Consider the following 22,753-nt stretch of genomic DNA (forward strand, 5'->3'; position numbering starts at 1 on the left):
ACAAGAGTCCCCTTTTACATCTGAACTCGCAGAGTTCCCTTTCACTGTAAGGGGGGATTCTGCAGACTCTGAATTAAGGGGGAACACTGAGAACTCTGATGTACGGAGAGGACTCTGATATAAGGGGGAAGACTGTGGCCTCTGGTGTAAAGGGGAACTCTGATGTAAGGGGTGCTCTGAGAACCCTGATTTACCTTAGTGTACTCACTCAGAGGCAGGAGAGAGAAGGGGGGAGACTTCAATCACAAACAGGGATGGATGGTGAGCTCACTCACCCCTTGGCAGTCACCACCTCTCATCCAGATGTATCTGAGGCTGCTGGACTTCAAATTTCCTGCCCCAACTTTCCTTTTCTGAGGCACAGCGCCGGGGATTGGAGTGTGGGCAGACACAGAGGGGGAGGGGTGGGGGGAAGAGGTGCAGATCGCGCCCTCTCTCTTCTCCCATCTGTGTGTGTTTGGGGGGGTTTGTTAGTTCTGGCTTCGGGCAGCATGAAAGAGACTGTAACAGACACTCTCAGCTTAGACACCTGCAGCCAACAACCCTACTGGGAAGCCATAGTCCAGTCTAAATAATGTGTCCGGGTTTCAAGCAGTCTAAAACCTGGACACATTATTCCAAACCAAAACTGTCCGGGTGAATCCTGGACAGGTGGCAACCCCAAGGGGGGGGGGGCAGAACCCCCCACTTTTGGGTGAAGTTCCGCTTTAAGTTCTTTAAGTTCTCTCTACCAATCAAAACTTCAATGTGTGACTGCAACAGATATCAGCCATATGTACCTTTCATTTCATCAAATAAAAAATAAATTAAAAAAACGTTGGAGTCTAATATACTGTAGGTCTGTGTGAAAGCAAACAAGCTTACTTTCCTCCAACTCCTGTCTTGCAAAGAGTGAATTGTTTTTTTTGCGGAGATTTCCCTGCACTTCCTGTCCCATAGCCAAAGCAGGAAGTGGGAGGAAATCCCTCCAAAGCAAGGGAATTTCCGAGGTGTCGCCAGAACTAGTGTCCCCATAGGAAGATTTCTCCTCACTTCCTGCTCCGGTGTGTGAGCCCATTGTTTGTGATTTTTCGTTTACTTTTGATGAGAACAGTAAACGGAACAAAGAGAGAGGGTGACTCTTCCTAACGGGAACATAAGCAGCAAAAATAAAACTAACAGCGAAGTCTAACACTAGTTAAAGTAGATGTACAGCCAAAACATTTTTTTTTTGTTATACATAGAGTTGGGACGTATTAGAACATCTGTCAGCTTTTTTCTGCTATTTGGGACTCCATTAGACAGATTACCTCTCACTTCCTATGCCAGTGACAACAGTGTCTCCATATGGGAAGTGTAGGAAGGCCTGAAAAGGGGACAGAGACAACATAAAAAGGCTTTTTTTTTTTTTTAAATAGGGAAAGGCTGGAATCCTTAAAGGCTACGTTTACTTTTCAGAACAGGTTACATCCGTATTTAGGATGTAACCTGTTCAGCATGCACCCCCTTCTCCCTCCAATCCCACCCGCCACTGTGACATCGGGCAGGGGATCGCCTCCCCACACCTGCTGTCACAATGTGAAAAAAAAAAAACTGTTGTCACTGGGGCCATGAGGGAGGGGGAAATCTATCAAAGGTCCAGACAGCACTAAAAATCTGACAGGGGTTCTAGTCCTTAGTACCTCCTTCGCCGATAGGGAGATCTAGACTCCCCTTAAACGCTTCAGGACCGCCCCACCGCGCTGCCCTGGCTGTGCACAAGCCGATCAGCGGGTCACGGCCAACGATTTATGACCTCAATCGGCTGAGCGAATGATAGAGAGAAAAAAAAAGGTTGTTGTCTGTAGAGAGCTCTGTGTTGTTTACCAACACAGAGCTCTCTACAGACAACAACCTTTTTTTTTTTAGAGTAAAAACAGTCAAATCTGCTCTGTAAAAGCAACACACACTACACACTGTAACCATTGTTAGGCACACAGTTAACCCCTTGATTGCTCCTAAGTGTTAACCCCTTCGCAGCCAGTAATATTACTACAGTGACAGTGTATAGTATTATCACTGCATTAGTGTCACTGGTGATGTCAGTGATTGTTTGTGTCAGATTGCCCACCGCACTCAGTCCCACTATAAGTCGCCATTACTAGCATAAAAAATAAAAATTCCAATATATATATATATATGTATATATGTATATATGTATATATGTATATATATATATATATATATATATATATATATATATATACATATACATATATAATATATATATATATATATATATATATATATATATATATATACACATATATACATATATATATACACATATACATATATATATATATATATATATATATATATATATGTATATATACATATATATATATACATATATATATATATATATATATATATATATATACTTATTGGGATTTTTTTTTTTTTTACCAAAGACATGTAGCAGAATACATTTTGCCCTAAATTTATGAAGGAATTTGAGATTTAATATTTTTTATTGCATGTTTTATAACAGAAAGTAAAAAAAATACAGTTTCCTCCCAAAATTTTCAGTCTTTTTTCATTTATATAATAAAAAATAAAAAACCCAGAGGTGATCAAATACCACCAAATGAAAGCTTTATTTGTGTGAAAAAAAAAAAAAAGATAAAATGATAAATGTAAATTTCATTTGGATACAGTGTTGCATGACCGTGCAATTACCAGTTAAAGTAGCGCAGTGCTAAATAGCAAATAATGGCCTGGTCATGAAGAGGGTAAAATCTTCTGGAGCTCAAGTGGTTGAAGAATTATTAGAAGTCCATCGGAAAATCCACTGTACTGCGTGCACCAAAAGCAGAAAGATTAGTTTTTTTTACGTTGATTTGACGTTTAACCTTCTGATCTGAAAATGAAACCCGCATTAAGTAAATTCACCTTTTATTAAACTTCTTCTTGACGCAGAGTTTTAGGTCTCTCGCCCGCGGGCACCAGAGAATGCTTAACGTAAACTCCAGAGTCTTTCCCCCATCCAGCAAGCCCAGGTGCGGCATACAACCTCCAATAGATATGAATGGCGCTGTACTTGTGTATACTCCGGTGCTTTCATAAACACGAGTATTTGACACGGGGCGGACTCCGCCTGCTCAGCAGGAGAACTCTCCGATGATCCCCGCTGAGCAGGCGGATGACAGGTCCATTGTACGCTCCGCCTACGCAGTAGACATGTGCAATTCGTTTAGTTTCGAAAATTCTAAATTTTGGAAATTCGGAATTCTGAAATTCGAATTCGGAAATTCGAAATTTCGGAAATTCAGAATTCGGAAATTCGAATTCGGAAATTCGAAATTTTGGAAATTCGGAATTCGGAAATTCGAATTCGGAAATTCGAAATTTTGGAAATTCGGAAGTTCGGAAATTCAGAAGTTCGGAAATTCAAAATTTCAGAAATTGAGAAATTTGAAAATTTGAAATGAGGAAATTTGAAAATTCGGAAATCTGGAAATTTGAAAATCCGAAAATAAGTATGAAAATCTGAACATTAAAAAAAATGGAAATCCGAAAATTAGAAAACTCAGAAAAATCTGAAATAACTAACAAACAGCCAAATTTGAAAGGAAATTCCAACACCTATAATTTAATAGTTAGTTATTATTAGTTAGTTATTATTTAGTCTACTGATCTTTTTTTCAGATTTTAAAATGTTTGGATTTTCGGATTTTCGAATTTTCAAATTCCGAACATTTTTTAATTCAGAATTTTTTCATTTTCAAATTTCTGAATTTTCGAAAATTCGGAATTCGAAAATTCAGAATTCAAAAATTTGGAAATTCGAAATTCGGAAATTCGGAAATTTGAAAATTCGATGATTCGAAAATTCAGAAATTTGAAAATGAAAAAATTCTGAATTGAAAAATTCGAAATTCGGAAATTCGGAAAATTCAAAAATTCGAAAATTCAGAAATCTGAAAATTCGGAATTCAGAAATTTGGAAATTCTGAACTGGGAAATCCGAAAATTCGAAATTTGGAAATTTGAAAATCCGGATTTTTGGATTTCCCAATTTCCCAAAAAAGCAAAAAAAAAAGAATGAAACAAAAACAAACAAATTTTTTGTCAGTGCACATGTCTACTACACAGTCCGCTTTCCTTTATAGGCGGTCGGATATAAACGGACCTTCTGTTCATTTACATCCGACTATCATGCGATCTGATCTGCCAGACGGATACAGAATGGACCCCCCATCCGTCTGTTTTTAGCAGATAGGAACGGATCGAATGTTGGTGGATAAATGGACACGTGTCCATTTATATCAGCTGCTCTATAGCGGTCAATGGATGGTCCATCGGGTCCGCCTCAAAAACTGAAAGGTGGACCTGATCGTTCTGCCCATGTGGAAGGGGCCTACAACGTATGGGCGTATGCAAAAACAAAAGATAGTCCTATCTTTTGCATACCTCTGTATACTATACCTGAGTACATCCTCGCATAGCCATTCGCATCTATGGGACACTGTACGCAGCACCTGGACTACCTGGACAGGAAGAATGTGCCAAAATTTGCGTTGAACGGGTTCAGGTGCCTGGGCACAAAAGCCCTTAAGCCACAAATGACAGTACAAAAATTTTTTTGTTACATCCAGACCCAAAATAGATTGTTTTCTACGGCTATATAAATACGCAACAATAGGAAGGCTATAAAACCCTCTCGAAACCCTAAGAAATGTGGAGTTCACACTGCCAAATCATCTGAGCGGGCTTTGCTGCTGGTGCGGCTTGTCTTGCTCAAACGCCGACCGCCTTGACAGTAACCGTTAGGCATGTGGTGTGGCGCAGAGTGATTGGTCACCGGAGTGTTCTGCGAATAGTTGATGTGGATGAATTGTCCTTGTCCGATGTCATCTTCAGTTTGGACCCTCTCGGTGGCAAAGTTGGCCGTGTTTTGTTGAGATGCGAGTGTGTTGTTGAAGGGGGCGCCAAACTTGCCTTTGCCGGCGTTTAGACATTGGTTAAAATCTGGCGGAGGTGTACAGCTCTGGGAGCGGTGCTCCGGCTCTATGGTGGCCACCCTTAAGGCATTTTGGCCACTTGGCGGTGGGCTAGTTAATTTTCGCTGAAGAGCCTTCCATGCCAGATAGTAGAGCTCAACTAGGCTCAGCAGAAGTGAGAGTGTGGCCACCGCCAACATGAAAACGATGAATACGTTCTTCTCAGTTGGCCTGGATACGTAGCAGTTCACAGGATGTGGACAGGGTTTCCTCTTGCATATATAGAGGGTCTCCAAAAAGATTCCATACAGCATGTATTGTCCAACGATAAAAGCTACCTCCATCACGGTGCGGATGAGAATGCTACACACGTACGTGTTTAACAAGCTTCCCCGAAGCCTGATTTTTCCGGTGATCTCATCCTTATAGGGAAGTTCTACGTTATCTGTTGGGTACTCTTGCTGGTGGTAGCTCGAGTCTTTGTTGTCCTGTTTGGATTTCATTTCCTCCTCCCTAAACTTTTTTTTTTCCTCCACCCTGATTGTGTGCATGGCATGCCCCATATAAAGTAGGGACGGAGTGGACACAAAAATGATCTGTAGGACCCAAAATCTGATGTGGGAGATGGGGAACGCTTTGTCGTAGCAAACGTTTTCACAACCGGGTTGGGTGGTGTCACACATGAAGTCCGATTTTTCATCTCCCCAGGAGGACTCCGCAGCGGTGCCAAGGACCAACATTCGGAAGATGAACAGGATGGTCAGCCATACTTTCCCCACCACCGTGGAATGCTTCTGTACTTCCTCTAAGAATTCCCCCAGGAAGGTCCAGTCACCCATGGCTCCTTGTCTTGGTCAGGCACTCTGTGAAAGTGAGAAATATCTTGAATATAACTTTACTTAATTAAAGCCCAACTTTAATTCATTAAGATAGAAATGATCCCTTGCGGTGGGGCTGTACCCACAAGGGTTAACGTATACCCAAAGGCAAAACTTTTTGTTCAGTTTTGGACAGATTGGAGGGCGATCAGGTTTTTATTGCTGTCTGTGCCCCCCATTAAGGAGATTCAGCCCCCCCCCCCCCCTTCACACCGGTTCGGCTTTGAAATCGCGCTACTTCAGTGCAATTACAAAGTTGCAAATTAGTATGATGTGCACTGCTGATTTCATTGCGGCTTGCGACTTCATTTAACAGAAGTCTATGCAAGACGCAGTAAAAATCGGTAAAAAGTAGTGCAGGAACCTTTTTCATAATGGCTGCGACATGAGTCGCACCGATATGAGCAGTTCCATTGCCAGCAATGGGGGGTGCCACTTGTCATGCAATTTGGAAATGTCAAATTGCATGACAGGTCGCACTGGTGTGAACAGTGCGGACAGGCTCACCCTCTCTATTTGTCCTGTGTACCATTATCATTGAAATTAAAAGTAAAAGAAAATCACAAATTTTTGGTTATCCCCAGAAAAGAGGGGAAAATCTTCCAATGGGGACACTAGTTCTGGAGAGCTGGGGGTCCCCAAGGAATTCCCTTAATTTGGAGGATTTCCTTTCACTTCCTGTTTGGCTATGGAACAGGAAGTGAAGAGGGAATCTCCCCAGTGGAACACAGATGGCCCATAAAAAAATCTGACCGGGGATATAACCCTCCCTCGCTCTATCCAAAATTATTATTTTTTGACTTTAGTTCTACTTTAATGCATAGCTCCCAACTGTCCCTGATTTTGAGGGACTGTCCCTGATTTGGAGCAATGTCCCTCTGTCCCTCTTTCCTCCTCATTTGTCCCACATTTTGGTCTGATCTATATAGTTGTATATAAAATGCGCTTTTTATCTTTCAAAAAGTGTTTCTAAGCGCTAAACCTTTCATCTGATTTCTAAATTGCTGCATTTGTAGATTTTAAAAGCCAATATAAAGGAATAGTAGTGGTAAAAAAAAAACCCTTGTGGAATGAATTAACCTTTTTTTTTGGGTTAATTCTCCTTTAAGGGGGTGTGGCAGGAGGCGTGTCCTATGCCTACATACGTTTGCTAGTAGGTGTCCCTCATTCCCATCTTAAATTGTTGGGAGGTATGCATTAATTGTTTAGATCTAGGAGACATGAAAAAGAAGATGTACATACACGATCGATGCTAGACTGGTCCCAGCAGCGTCTTCTCCCCCATGTTCCGGAGGCCTAGGGACCTGACGTCATCAACACCAGTGCAGGGTATATAGCTCTGCACTGGACATAATGATGATGAGGGACAGTCCATTGCTAAAGCATGGGGGAGCACCATAGGCCACAGGAAAGTGAGGATCAGGAAAGTAATTGTTCTTCTCCTCTCTCCTAGACTAAATGAGCAGTTATTGCACCGCACCCCCACACTGCAAGGGGTCTGTTTAAGTTTCCCGAGGTTATGTTTTAATTTAACATTATTAAATTTAAAAGAAAAAAAAAACGAAACTTTAGTAGATATCTAAGCCATGATATACTGTAGCTAGAAATAATTAGTCACATTAAAATGATTGTGAACGTTTGTTATTTAAAAAAAAAGAAAAACCAACAGGCCTATACCTACAAAAAAAGAAAAAAGAACATGCCTATACCTACAAAAAAAAGAAAAAAAAAACTAACATGCCTATACCTACAAAAAAAAGAAAAAAAACCTAACATGCCTATACCTGCAAAAAAAAAGAAAAAAAAACTAACATGCCTATACCAAAAAAAAAAAAAAAAAAAAACCTAACATGCCTATACCTACAAAATAAAAAAAAAAAAAAAAATGAACATGCCTATACCTACAAAAAAAAGAAAAAAAACTAACATGCCTATACCTGCAAAAAAAAGAAAGAAAAAAAACTAACATTCCTATACCTACAAAAAAAGAAAAAAAACTAACATGCCTATACCTGCAAAAAAAGAAAAAAAAACTAAAATGCCTATACCTGCAAAAAAAAATAAAAAAAACCTAAAATGCCTATACCAACAAAAAAAGAAAAAAAAACCTAACATGCCTATACCTACAAAAAAAAAATAAATAAAAAAAAATTAACATGCCTATACCTACAAAAAAAAGAAAAAAAAACTAACATGCCTATACCTACAAAAAAAGAAAGAAAGAAAAACAAAAACAACATGCCTATACTTACCTGCTCTGTGCAATGGTTTTGTACAGAACAGCCCCGATACTCCTTTTCTGGGGTCGCCTGCTGGTGCTCCAGGCCCCTCCTCTTCATCGGGTGCCCATGGGGGAACCTGTGCAGATGTGCTCCCGAGTACCACTGCTGTGTCCATTGACACAGACAGCGGGACTTGCCCCCCCCCCCACATCACAGTGTTTGATTGACAGCAGAGGGATCCAATAGCTCCCGCTGCTATCAATATGTCCAGTGAGGCGAGAAGAGACAGAGGTTAGAGCCACTGCACTTGTGCACATCGCTGAATCGGATCGGGCTCAGGTAAGAAAAAGGGGGGGGGTCTGGGGGAGAAGCTATAGCACAGAAGGTCTTTCACCTGCACAAAGGTGAAAAAACTTAAGGCTTTACAACCACTTTAAGCTGAACTTGTTCTGTAATATCAAAGATGTTTAAATAAAAGAAAACTTTTTGGGATGGGTGGAAAATCCTCAACTCTACTGAGCAAATTAAAGAGGTGACTTTTAATATTAGGACACTTACCTGTCCAGGGTTCCCGCGCTGCTTTTCAGATCTGCTGTTGGGTGATGCCGCCGCCATTCCTGATAAGGGAAACTGGCAGTGAAGCCTTTCGGCGTCACAGCCAGTTCACTACTGCGCATGTGCGAACTGCGCGCCGCTGCGCTTTCTAATTGGCCTGGCGGTGGAGGAAGGAGGAGGGGGGCCAAGCTTTCCGATGGACTGTGCTGCAGCGCCGTCTCTGGAAGTGGGGAAGTGGGACCTGTCAAAAACAGGTACCCCCCCTCCCCTCTGAAAGGTGCCAAATGTGGCACCAGAGGGGGGGGAGAGAGATAAGCGGAAGTTCCATTTTTGAGTGGAACCCCGCTTTAAGTTGAATGTTTTGCACTGATTTTGGTTAGACATGTGCAATTCGTTTAGTTCCAAATTAGACAAAATTTAGACAAATGCGTTAATTCGGAAAAAGCCAAATTTCCGAATATTCGGGAATTTGAAAATTCGAAAGTTCGGAAATATGAAAATTCACCATTTCTGAAATTCGGAATTCAGAAATCGGAAATTCGAAAATTTGGAAATCCAAAAATAAGAATGAAACCTGAAAATTCAAAACTACGAAAATAAGAACGAAAATTTGAAAATTCAAAATTCGAAATAATAACTAACTAATAATAACTAACTATTAAATGATAGGTATTGGTATTTCCTTTCAAATTTGGCTATTAGTGAATGCAACGAGTACGAATTTATCCGAAGTCACGAATTATCCAAAATAACGGATGCCGTATCTAAACAAATTGAACATAACAAATTAATAATAATAAATAACAATAATAATAATAAAAACGTATTATTATTTATATTTATTATTATTTCGTTCCGTTCCATTTGCTTAGATGCGGCATTCTTTATTTCGGATAATTCGTAACTTTAGATAAATTCGTAACGTTCACTAACAGCCAAATTTGAAAGGAAATTCCAATACCTATCATTTAATAGTTAGTTATTATTAGTTAGTTAGTTATTAATTCGAATTTTTAGATTTTTGGATTTTCGTTCTTTCTAATTTTCAGCTGCTGGGTCCCATTTGACATGAATGGAACGGCCTGCATGCGGATACTTGGAACATCTGTGCATCCCCAGTGCGGGCAAACACGCCCCTCGCACGTGCGCACGCTATAGTACGCACCACGTGAACGCGACCATATTCAGACCTGAACAAAAAAGAGTTTTGCTACTTATTTTAAGCCCTTTAATTCATTTGCAAAACTGGAGTAATTGAACATAGCAGCTCAAATGCATTTCTTCCTATTAAAATCTATGGGGAAAATTTTCTTTCCCATGATAAACATTTAATCATTTTTAATAAATGTAACTTTGGCAGCACAAAGATCCCATTTTTTTGGTATCAGGTTGGTGACTTTTTCCCCGGGGCTGTCCGCTCAGATTAGATTTTTATATATTGGGCAGCAGCTTGTTGAATATGAAGCGAGCGATTCTAAGATTCATTGTGATTCCTCCACGATCGTCTCGTGATCAGCTGATGACACTTACCACAAATCAATCATTCTTCTCCTCTACGCTCATCTCCTCCGGGTCCCGAGCCTCTTGTGGATTTCCTTCGGCGAAACGGCCTTGCCTGATGACGGGAAAATAGAGAGAACCAATCAGATTTTTTAAGGGTTGAAAATGGACTTGCTGCTTAAAGTGGAACTTTACCCATAACAACTTGATAAAAAATAAAGTTTTTTTTAGCAAGGAAAATCCATTACACATGAATAATTATACTACTAGTAAATTTTTTGTTTTGTTTTTCCTACCCCATCTCATCACGTGCCGGGGTTGTATGTTGGGTGTATGTTGTTTGTTATCCATGATGGTTTTTTTGTATGAAAAAGTAATAATAAAGAATGAATTGATTAAAAAAAAATAAAACATATCCAATAACAAAAAAAAAAATAATAATAATTATATTACTATTATACTATTTTTTTTTTTTCTTTTTTTTTAATTTTTCATACCCCATCTCATCACGTGCTGGGGTTGTATGTTGGGTGTATGTTGTTTGTTATCCGTGATGTTTTTTTTTTGTATGAAAAAGTAATAATAAAGAATGAATTGCTTAAAAAAAAAACATATCCAATAACAAAAAAAAAAAAAAATAATTATATTACTATTATACTATTTTTTTTCTTTTCTTTTTATTTTTTTATCTTTTTTGGTTTTCCTACCCCATCTCATCACGTGCCGGGGTTGTATGTTGGGTGTATGTTGTTTGTTATCCATGATGGTTTTTTTGTATGAAAAAGTAATAATAAAGAATGAATTGATTAAAAAAAAATAAAACATATCCAATAACAAAAAAAAAATAAATAATAATTATATTACTATTATACTATTTTTTTTTTTTCTTTTTTTTAAATTTTTCATACCCCATCTCATCACGTGCTGGGGTTGTATGTTGGGTGTATGTTGTTTGTTATCCGTGATGTTTTTTTTTTGTATGAAAAAGTAATAATAAAGAATGAATTGCTTAAAAAAAAAACATATCCAATAACAAAAAAAAAAAAATAATTATATTACTATTATACTATTTTTTTTCTTTTCTTTTTATTTTTTTATCTTTTTTGGTTTTCCTACCCCATCTCATCACGTGCCGGGGTTGTATGTTGGGTGTATGTTGTTTGTTATCGTGATGTTTTTTTTGTATGAAAAAGTAATAATAAAGAATGAATTGATTAAAAAAAATAAAACATATCCAATAACAAAAAAAAATAATAATAATAATTATATTACTATTATACTATTTTTTTTTTTTTCTTTTTTAAAAATTTTTCATACCCCATCTCATCACGTGCTGGGGTTGTATGTTGGGTGTATGTTGTTTGTTATCCGTGATGTTTTTTTTTGTATGAAAAAGTAATAATAAAGAATGAATTGCTTAAAAAAAAAAAACATATCCAATAACAAAAAAAAAAATAATTATATTACTATTATACTATTTTTTTCTTTTATTTTTATTTTTTTATCTTTTTTGGTTTTCCTACCCCATCTCATCACGTGTCGGGGTTGTATGTTGGGTGTATGTTGTTTGTTATCGTGATGTTTTTTTTGTATGAAAAAGTAATAATAAAGAATGAATTGATTAAAAAAAATAAAACATATCCAATAAAAAATAATAATAATAATAATAATTATATTACTATTATACTATTTTTTTTCTTTTCTTTTTATTTTTTTATCTTTTTTGGTTTTCCTACCCCATCTCATCACGTGCCGGGGTTGTATGTTGGGTGTATGTTGTTTGTTATCGTGATGTTTTTTTTGTATGAAAAAGTAATAATAAAGAATGAATTGATTAAAAAAAATAAAACATATCCAATAACAAAAAAAAAAAATAATAATAATTATATTACTATTATACTATTTTTTTTTTTTTCTTTTTTAAAAATTTTTCATACCCCATCTCATCACGTGCTGGGGTTGTATGTTGGGTGTATGTTGTTTGTTATCCGTGATGTTTTTTTTTGTATGAAAAAGTAATAATAAAGAATGAATTGCTTAAAAAAAAAAAACATATCCAATAACAAAAAAAAAAAATAATTATATTACTATTATACTATTTTTTTCTTTTATTTTTATTTTTTTATCTTTTTTGGTTTTCCTACCCCATCTCATCACGTGTCGGGGTTGTATGTTGGGTGTATGTTGTTTGTTATCGTGATGTTTTTTTTGTATGAAAAAGTAATAATAAAGAATGAATTGATTAAAAAAAATAAAACATATCCAATAAAAAATAATAATAATAATAATAATAATTATATTACTATTATACTATTTTTTTTCTTCTTTTTTTAAAAATTTTTCATACCCCATCTCATCACGTGCTGGGGTTGTATGTTGGGTGTATGTTGTTTGTTATCCGTGATGTTTTTTTTTTGTATGAAAAAGTAATAATAAAGAATGGATTGATTAAAAAAAAAAAAACATATCCAATAACAAAAAAAAATAATAGTTATATTACTATTATACTATTTTTTTTCTTTTATTTCTATTTTTTAATTTTATTTTTGGTTTTTCCTACCCCATCTCATCACGTGTCGGGGTTGTATGTTGGGTGTATGTTGTTTGCTATCCGTGATGTTTTTTTTAATGAAAAAGTATTAATAAAAAATGAATTGATTAAAAAAAAAAAAAAAACATATCCAATTAATAAAAATGTAAAAAAAATAAAATAAATAATAATAAACAATGAATTGATTAAAAAATAAATAAAACATATCCAATAAAAAAAAATAGTAATTATACTACTATTATACTATTTTTTTCTTCTTTTTTAAATTTTTTTTTGGTTTTTCCTACTCGATCTCATCACGTGCCAAGGTTGTATGATGGGTGTATGTTGTTTGTTATCGTGATGGGTTTTTTTATATGAAAAAGTAATAATAAAGAATGAATTGATTAAATAATATAATAATATTAAAAAAAAATAGTAATTATACTACTATTATACTATTTTTTTTCTTATTTTTTTTTTCTTTTTTGGTTTTTCCTACCCCATCTCATCACGTGCCGGGGTTGTATGTTGGGTGTATGTTGTTTGTCATTCGTGATGTTTTTTTTTTTTGTATGAAAAAGTAATAATAAAGAATGAATTGATTCAAAAAGAAATAAAACATATCCAATAAAAATAAATAAATAATAATTATACTACCAAAATTAGTGTGTGCTGTAAATTGCCTCCAGCATTGTCCCTATTTATTCGTGCCAGAAGCAGGTTGGATAAAAATAGATGATTTTTTTTTAAAAAGTCAAATAAATCCGTTTTTTTTTTTTTTTTTAAATCTGATTTTTTTTTAATTTAAAATTGGATTGATTTTTTTTTATTTTTATCAAATTTGTTTTAATAAAATGCTTTTGGAGTAAAAATCTATTCAAAGACAATTTTTTATTTAAGATACATTAGTAATTTAGTTTATTCGGCATGAAATGGAGCTTAGCTATGTAGCATGAGGCTGTTTATTCTGCAAATTTACATTTTTGATAAACTCATTCAATGAATCCAAGCTCTGCAAGCTGAGATAACATGCACTACCTTGATGCATTCACACAATTTCACAGTAACCATGAGATAAAACAAAGTTCAGGAATATTCCTATATCCCATTGTTTTGCAAATATGTACACTACAAACTGTATGATTGAATCGGTTCTGATATCGCTGTTTTACTAACCTGACAGCTTATTATTCTAAATAGGAAACCTTCATTTTGTTTGCAAAAAATAAAGATTCTAACTACCAGCCAGAATAAGTCCTTACATTTAAAGAGCTTTTGATGAAGCGATAAATCCGCGAAACATGTTGAAATGTCACATGTCATCTGAGAACACAAAATCTTTTTAATATACATGTTTCTTCTTGTCTTTTTGCTACCTTTTGTATAAATAAATATTGTTTTTTTATCAAAGATTTGTACTTTATGGCTATACTCACTTCATATGTACCGCAATAGTCCACTTGCCTTTCTGCTCTTGGTGAGTTTGGGGTGGGGCCCACACTCCCAAATAATTCCTCACCTTGTTGTGTCACTTAAAGTGAATAGGACTGTCGGTGAGTCAACAGCGGGTCAGAGGAGGAGCCGCTGCGGGACAAAAATGACAGTTGCTCTTTAAATATTACGATTTAAATCAAATCCACCCTGGCCAGAAGCCACCAATTTTCTGAAGCCCAGAGCCCCTGAGCAGCAGTAAATCTTTAGGCCGTCAGCAGATCGGCCTCTACAAATTCGGCGCAGTGCCTAAAAATGGAGAGCAACTGAGCATGTGCAGAGCAGGGCGAGACAGTGTATTACTGGATTTTATACAGTGTAGGCACTTATTTTTTAATGTTTTATATCGCTATACCTGCAAAAGGGGCCAGACTGACGCGATCTCGCTATTTCGGAGAATTCGTAACTTTGGATAAATTCGTTACGTTCACTAACAGCCAAATTTGAAAGGAAATTCCAATACCTATAATTTAATAGTTCGTTATTATTAGTTAGTTAGTTATTCATTCAAATTTTTGGATTTCTGGATTTTCGTTCTTTCTAATTTTTGGATCTTTCTTTCTTATTTTCGGATTTCCGAATATCGAAGTTCTGAATTTTACGAATGTCAGAAATTTCGAATTTTTAAAAATTTACAAATTTTCGAATTTTCAAATTTTCGAATTCCGATTTTAAAAAAATTTCCGAATTGTCGAATTTTCGAATTCTGATTTTTCGAATTTATGAATTCCTAATGGGGCCGGACTGACGTCATCTCGCAGGACTTCATTTTCTGACTAAAGTTCCACTTTACTATACAGAAATAAAAAAAAAAAAAAAACTAAAAATTTTCAGTTACCCCTTTTATACTCTCAGCAAACACATGGGGGGGGAGGAGTGCAGGTAGGGACTAAGGATACGAGGAATGATTTTAGTGAATTTTCTAAAACAGAAACTCTCAATTTTACTCACTGAGCTGCTAAAAGCTGAACTCCGGGAATTAGACAAAATCTACCCTTGTAATCCCCCCCCCTCCTCCACTGCAAGGGTTAGATTGTCCATTTATTCTAGGGGTACGGGGACAAGTTTTACTACTCCTCTTCCTCCAATTGCCCCGTGTGCTTTTTAGATGTGACTCCAATGTGTTTAACCAATATGGCAAAATATTGCAGAAATGTTATAAAAGTTCAAAAACATTTTGGAAAAATGAGAACTCTAATATATTTACTTCAATTGGGAGAGATTGTATAGTCCTCTGTACAGTCAATCTGAGTGACAGGCAGACATCTCTCAAGCATGTCACAAATATAAGCCTTTTATATACTGCACACAGTGTGTTTATGTAATATATATATATATATATATATATATATATATATATATATATATATTACATAAACACACAACACACACAACATAATGTACACCCACTATATTGTCAAAAGTATTGGGACACCTGCTTTTACACGCACATGAAATTTAATGGCGTCTCAGTCCGTAGGGTTCAATACGATACTGAGCTGCAGCACGGTGGCCAAGACCATACAGCGGTATAACAGGACAGGTTCCACTCAGAACAGGCCTCGTCATGGTCCACCAAAGAAGTTGAGTGCACGTGCTCAGCGTCATATCCAGAGGTTGTCTTTGGGAAATAGACGTATGAGTGCTGCCAGCATTGCTGCAGAGGTTGAAGGGGTGGGGGGGTCAGCCTGTCAGTGCTCAGACCATACGCCGCACACTGCATCAAATTGGTCTGCATGGCTGTCATCCCAGAAGGAAGCCTCTTCTATAGATGATGCACAAGAAAGCCTGCAAACAGTTTGCTGAAGACAAGCAGACTAAGGACATGGAATACTGGAACCATGCCCTGTGGTCTGATGAGACCAAGATAAACTTATTTGGTTCAGATGGTGTCAAGTGTGTGTGGCGGCAACCAGGTGAGGAGTACAAAGACAAGTGTGTCTTGTCTACAGTCAAGCATGGTGGTGGGAGTGTCATGGTCTGGGGCTGCCGGCACTGGAGAGCTACAGTTCATTGAGGGAACCATGAATACCAACATGTACTGTGACATACTGAAGCAGAGCATGATCCCCTCCCTTCAGAGACTGGGCAGCAGGGCAGTATTCCAACATGATAACGACCCCAAACACACCTCCAAGATGACCAATGCCTTGCTAAAGAAGCTGAGGGTAAAGGTGATGGACTGGCCAAGCATGTCTCCTGACCTAAACCCTATTGAGCATCTGTGGGGCATCTTCAAACAGAAGGTGGAGGAGTGCAAGGTCTCTAACATCCACCAGCTCTGTGATGTCATCATGGAGGAGTGGAAGAGGACTCCAGTGGCAACCTGTGAAGCTCTGGTGATCTCCATGCCCAAGAGGGTTAAGGCAGTGCTGGAAAATAATGGTGGCCACACAAAATATTGACACTTAGGGGTGTACTCACTTTTGTTGCCAGTGGTTTAGACATTTATGGCTGTGTGTTGAGTTATTTTGAGGGGACAGCAAATTTACACTGTTATACAAGCTGTACACTCACTACTTTACATTGTAGCAAAGTGTCATTTCTTCAGTGTTGTCACATGAAAAGATAGAATAAAATATTTACAAAAATGTGAGGGGTGTACTCACTTTTGTGAGATACTGTGTATATATATATATATCAGAATAAATGCAGGTACTCTTCTTCTTCTGAGTCAACCTTTGTCTTCGCCCCCTACCCACCTCTGGGCGCCATTCCTTGGTTCCACCCCCTGCCCACCACCCAGTATGGACCCTTTTAGAGAATAAAGAATCAAGTCTTATTTTGTGGCATTAAAATAGATCAACTGTAGCCAGCAACAATAGACCCCCCCAGCAACAAAATACCTACCAGCAACAATAGATCCACCCCAGCGAAAATACACTCCCCGAGAGGATTTGTCCTCCAGCAACAATAGACCCCTCCCCAACAAAACAACCCCCCAGTAACAATATATCCACCCCAGCAACAATAGACCCCCCCTGCAACCAAATCCCCCCCCAAAAGGATGCGTCCACCTGCAACAATAGATCATCAAGCAGCCATCATTAATAGACTTTCCAGTAGCTAGTGACAACACAACTATCTTTTCAACAGTAGATCCCTCCTAGGAAAAATTACCCCTCCCCAGTAACAATAGATCTCTCACCCGCAACAATAGAACCCCCCTCCAGCAACAACAGATCCACCCCCACCAACAAAATACCTACTAGCAACAATAGATCCACCCCAAAGAAAATACACCCCCCCGAGAGGATTTGTCCAACCGCAACAATAGACCCCCCAACAAAATAACCCCCCAGCAACAATAGATCCACCTGCAACCAAATCCCCCCCCCCCCCACGAGGGGATGTGTCTGCCTGCAACAATAGATCATCGAGTAGCCAGCATTAATAGACTCTCCAGTAGCAACAGTAGACTCTCCTAGCACAAATGACCCCTCCCCAGTAACAATAGATCTCTCACCTGCAACAATAGACTCCCCCCAGCAACACTAGATCCCCCAGCAGCTAACACCAATAGACCATCTAGCACATTTCAGCCCCTATTTCCATTACATACATTCAATGCTGGAGGACGTGTCGGAACTGAAAAAAGCCACACACACACACACACATATATATATATATATATATATATATATATATATATATATATATATATATATATATATATAATGTTTGTTTGTGAGTCTCATAATTAAAAATTTACAACAAAAAATCTGACTTTTGAAACAGTATAACCATACTAAAGCGTACGAGAGTTTAGTGATTGAGTTTTTATCTACTTTAATTATATAAGGTTATGTGCAAGTCGCAATGCGCAGAACCGCCTAACAGCCAATCGGTAACCACCTTTCATTGTTCTGATGCTCTAAACTGATAAAGGTGTCAAGCTTTGTATACGGGTTACCATCTCTTACTGACATACATGGAATACACGGGTCCTGGGGCTCTCGTGCAACTACTGCATTCCAAGTGCAGGGGACACCCTCATAAATCGAATTTCCTCAGCTGATTGCCTGGCTGCTTATCTGAAAGCTCTGCACAGAGACTGAAGCTGAATTACAGGCATCCCCTGCAATAGAGTTTCAGGTTTTTGTTTCCTGCAGACTATAGCCGGCATGGATAGTTTGAAACTTGGCTGGTTCAGCAGGAACTGGCCAAATTTTGATTAGTCTATGGGCAGGCTGGTTGAACGGAAGTTGATCTATCGATTGATTTTTTTATGTGCGATCACTGCTGGCAACTGTAGCCACCCCACCAGCAGTGATCACTATTCTGATGGCGGGGAAGCCTCCCGCTGCCAGAATGCAATTGCACAGCGGGAGGGATCCTCCCATCAACGCTGGCTGTGAATTGGGCAATTTTCTTTCCTTCAACCCGTGGTTGCATAATGAAGGGCCTGCTTAAATGAACCTTGGCATTGCCGGTTTTTCATATTACCAATCTGAGACTGCTTAGCAATAGGGTTGCCACCTTTTCTTCAAGCCAAACCCGAACACTTTAGTGGCACAGGGCGTCAGAGGTCACTGTGCGCCAGGAACACGGTCCGGAAGCGTGGGTGTGTTTGCGTTCCACCCACTGCTTCCGACCGTCAACCTGTGGTGAGTAATGCGCGCGCATCTCAGTACGGCCGCGCGCTCTCTACCAATCGCTCCACTACCAACATTATCATTGGCAGAGGCGCGATCTGGCTAAGCAGGACAGGCAGCATTCTGGCGGGGGCTACTAGCAGTGCTCAACCCACTTTTCTCTAAAGAAACATTGATGAAAAATTAAGGGGAAGAAGGAATGTATAATTTAAAAACTTAATTAGTTAATTAAAAAAAAAAAAAAAAATTATTAATAAAAATAAAAATAAAAATGAAATTAAAAATATAAATATAAAAATATTTTAATGTAAATGTCGATTCCCAAATAAGGAAGTGGAAAAGAAGGGGATAATGGAAAAAGGAAACCAAACCTATATGTTGATCATAATGTAAAATTGTTAGAAGGAGTCCGCAGAAGTATGCCTCTAAGGCAGTGTTTCTCAACTCCAGTCCTCAAGGCGCCCCAGCAGGTCATGTTTTCAGGATTTCTATTATTTTGCACAGGTGATTTGATCAGTTTCACTGCCTTAGTAATTACCACAGCCATTTCATCTGAGGGAAATCCTGAAAACATGACCTGTTGGGGCGCCTTGAGGACTGGAGTTGAGAAACACTGCTCTAAGGTACAGTAGATCATACCATATCCATAAAATTCATAGATTGAAATATAACATATAATATACTTAATGTTAAAAGAACAACACATGGGAGTCCATAACAATTAGTCGTCATGATATCAGCACGATACTAATCTAGAGGAGGAAGGATTATAAAATAATAAATAGTACATAGTATAAAATACTAAAAATACATATGGGATCTCAAAGTGAATACTGTACCTCATCAGCCTATACCAAGTCCCATCATGCCTCTGCCTTTGAGAGTCATGCTTGTAACTGTCAAGCCTTGCAATGCCTCATGGGACTTGTAGTTCTGCAACAGCTGGAGGGCCGCAGGTTGAGCACCCACGGCTTAAAGAGGAACTGCAGTCTGCTCCCATAATTTATAATAAAAACATCTTTGCCATTCTGATGCTTCCCTCCAACCATTTTATATATACTGTGATTCTGTATTTGCCAAATATGCTGCAGAAATCTCCCTCCACTGAGTCTGGCTGCAGCCATTTTAACTGTGGGCAGTTGAAGCTGCTGCCTGTTCTCTTCCTGGATTTACACAGACACACAGAGGCACACCTTCATTGGCCCTCTTATGACTCATCCCCCCTCCCTTCCTGGCAAACTCTCACCAGAGTGAGAGAGAGAGCTGTGCATGATGTCATAAGCCTAGGCCAATGACCAGACAAGAAACAGGGAGTGGGCTGTATAAGGTATATACTGGCAGATTTTTTTTTTTTTTACTATCCAAAGTTAAAACAACAAGAGCAGAAGATTTAATAGATGGAAAGTTGAAAAAATGACTGAAGGTCCACTTTAAGTGATAGCAAAGACAGACACTTCCACTCAGCAGTCAGTTGAGGGGATTGGAGACATTAACCGATTCAGCCCCGGAAGATTTTACCCCCTTCCTGACCAGAGCACTTTTTGCGATTCGGCACTGCGTCGCTTTAACTGACAATTGCACGGTTGTGTGACGTTGCACCCAAACAAAATTGACGTCCTTTTTTTTCCCACAAATAGAGCTTTCTTTTGGTGGTTATTGATCACCTCTGCGGTTTTTATTTTTTGTGCTATAAACAAAAAAAGAGACAATTTTGAAAAAAAGCAATATTTTTTTACTTTTTGCTATAATAAATATCCCCCCAAAATGTATAAAAAAAACAAATTTTTTCCTCAGTTTAGGCCGATATGTATTCTTCTACATATTTTTGGTAAAAAAATCGCAATAAGCGTATATTGATTGGTTTGCACAAAAGTTATACCGTCTACAAAATAGGGGATAGATTTATGGCATTTTTATTATTAATTTTTTTTATTAGTAATGGTGGCGATCTGCGATTTTTACCGTGACTGCGACATTATGGCGGACACATCGGACACTTTTGACGCTATAAAAATGCACTGATTACTGTGTAAATGACACTGGCAGGGAAGGGGTTAAACACTAGGGGGCGATCAAGGGGTTAAGTGTGTCCTAGGGAGTGATTCTAACTGTGGGGGGGATGGGCTACAACTCGCATGACAGCGATCACTGCTCCCGATGACAGGGAGCAGTAGATCTCTGTCATGTCATTAGACAGAACGGGGAAATGCCTTGTTTACATGCATCTCCCCGTTCTGCCGCTCCGCGATCGCTGGGACACCGGCAGACATCGAGTCCGCGCGTCCTGCGGGCACGGTCACACTATACGCGGCGCGCGCCCGCGCGCCCGCTAGCCCCGCCGATTAAAGGGGACGTACAGGTACACCCATTTGCTCACCGCTGCCATTGTGCTCACATATATCGGCGTGCAGAGGAGGGCAAGTGGTTAAAGGAGTTGTAAAGGCAGAAGGTTTTTTATATTAATGCATTCTTTGCATTCTATGCATTCTATGCATTCTATGCATTAAGATATAAAAGCCTTCTGTGTGTTGCAGCCTCCCCAGCACCCTCTGACCTGAGCCTCATCTCTGTCCAGCGATGTCCACGAACCCCTCGGCCGTCCGGGCCTCTCCCTCCTGATTGACTGAGACACAGCAGCAGCACCATTGGCTCCCATGGCTGTCAATCAGTCAGTTAGCCAATTAAGGGAGAGAGGGGGCGGGGCTGAACAGCAGCTCTGTGTCTGAATGGACACATGGAGCAGCAGCTCAGTTGCCCCCATAGCAAGCTGCTTGCTGAGGGGGGACACTCGACAGGAGGGAGGGGCCAGGAGCAGTGAAGAGGGACCCGAGAAGAGGGGGATCCGGGCTGCCCTGTGCAAAACCAACTGCACATAGGAGGTAAGTATAACATGTCTGTTATTTGAAATAAAAAAAAAGGAGACTTTACAATCACTTTAATGCAATTTCAAAAGTTGTTTTCAGAAAATCTGCAGCTTTCATAAAAGAATACCTGCCATGAAAGTCCTTATTCAGATACTTCCTGTCTAGGGTGACAACCGTCTCCCAACTGTGCTCCTGCGTTGTCACCCTGTCACATGCACCCACGATGGATACTACAACAATGGCAACTCTTGTCATTTTGCAAAACTGAATGTTATCTAGTTAAGGTTTATATCTACTGTAAGTCATCTGCTCTCGCCAAAAAAACAGTTTTTGTTTCCCTTTAAAGGGACGGGTTGGCATTCCTGATCCTTTATCTCCCCATTGCTCTTTAGAGCCGCCTCATTAAATAATCTTCCTTGTGTATACAGGTGCCTTGTGATGTTTTCTCTCCATAGAGAGCCCGTTCCCTGCTCCGAATCATCAACATCCCCGGCCAGCGGGAGATCACTGTGACAAATAAGCGCTTGGCGCGGCCGCTGACAGTCGATGTATCCTGAATACACAAAGCTTGGAACTATGACCGAGCTCCAAGTACTGAAGTGTTCTCGGAATGGAGCTGCAGAGCTATGAAGGGGGATCTGGAAATGCAAAAGGGAAGCACAATACCGACCACAATGTCAGAATAATGTAGATACTAAGCGGTGTAATTATAGAAAAAAAATTGTATAGCTGTCCGTCTATCAAAACTGCACGTAAATTTGTTCTGTGCGAATGGCGGAAAATCGAATGTTCTCAGGCTATAGTCTCTGCAATTTGAATCTGGGAATGTGGAAAATACAGCGTTATGGCCACTAGATGGAGCCGAGGAGCTCACCTATTTGTTATAGTCAGCGCCATCTAGTGGCCATAATGCAGTGTTTTACACATTAACCACTTGCTTACATAGTTACATAGTAGGTGAGGTTGAAAAAAGACACAAGTCCATCAAGTCCAACCTATGTGTGTGATTATATGTCAGTATTACATTACATATCCCTGTATGTTGTGGTCATTCAGGTGATTATCTAATAGTTTTTTTAAACTATTGATGCCCCCCGCTGAGACCACCGACTGTGGAAGGGAATTCCACATCCTTGCCGCTCTTACAGTAA

At 38.7% G+C, this 22,753-nt stretch overlaps 1 protein-coding gene across 4 annotated transcripts in view; it reads right to left on the minus strand.

Annotated features, from left to right (window-relative positions):
• Window positions 1–2,599: 2,599 nt before the first annotated feature.
• Window positions 2,600–22,753, minus strand: part of GJA5 (gap junction protein alpha 5) — a 138,584-nt gene continuing 118,430 nt past the window's right edge. For all 4 annotated transcript variants that reach the window (XM_073617299.1, XM_073617300.1, XM_073617297.1 and 1 more), the window contains 2 exons: window positions 10,150–10,234; window positions 2,600–5,827 (listed from right to left, as the gene is read on the minus strand). In XM_073617299.1, the coding sequence (XP_073473400.1) occupies window positions 4,709–5,803 (1,095 nt within the window). In that variant the 5' untranslated portion in view covers window positions 5,804–5,827; window positions 10,150–10,234 and the 3' untranslated portion in view covers window positions 2,600–4,708. The remainder of the gene's footprint in view (window positions 5,828–10,149; window positions 10,235–22,753) is intronic.

The sequence above is a fragment of the Aquarana catesbeiana genome, linkage group LG02 (genome assembly GCF_042186555.1).
Source record: "Aquarana catesbeiana isolate 2022-GZ linkage group LG02, ASM4218655v1, whole genome shotgun sequence".
Lineage (NCBI taxonomy): Eukaryota > Metazoa > Chordata > Amphibia > Anura > Ranidae > Aquarana > Aquarana catesbeiana.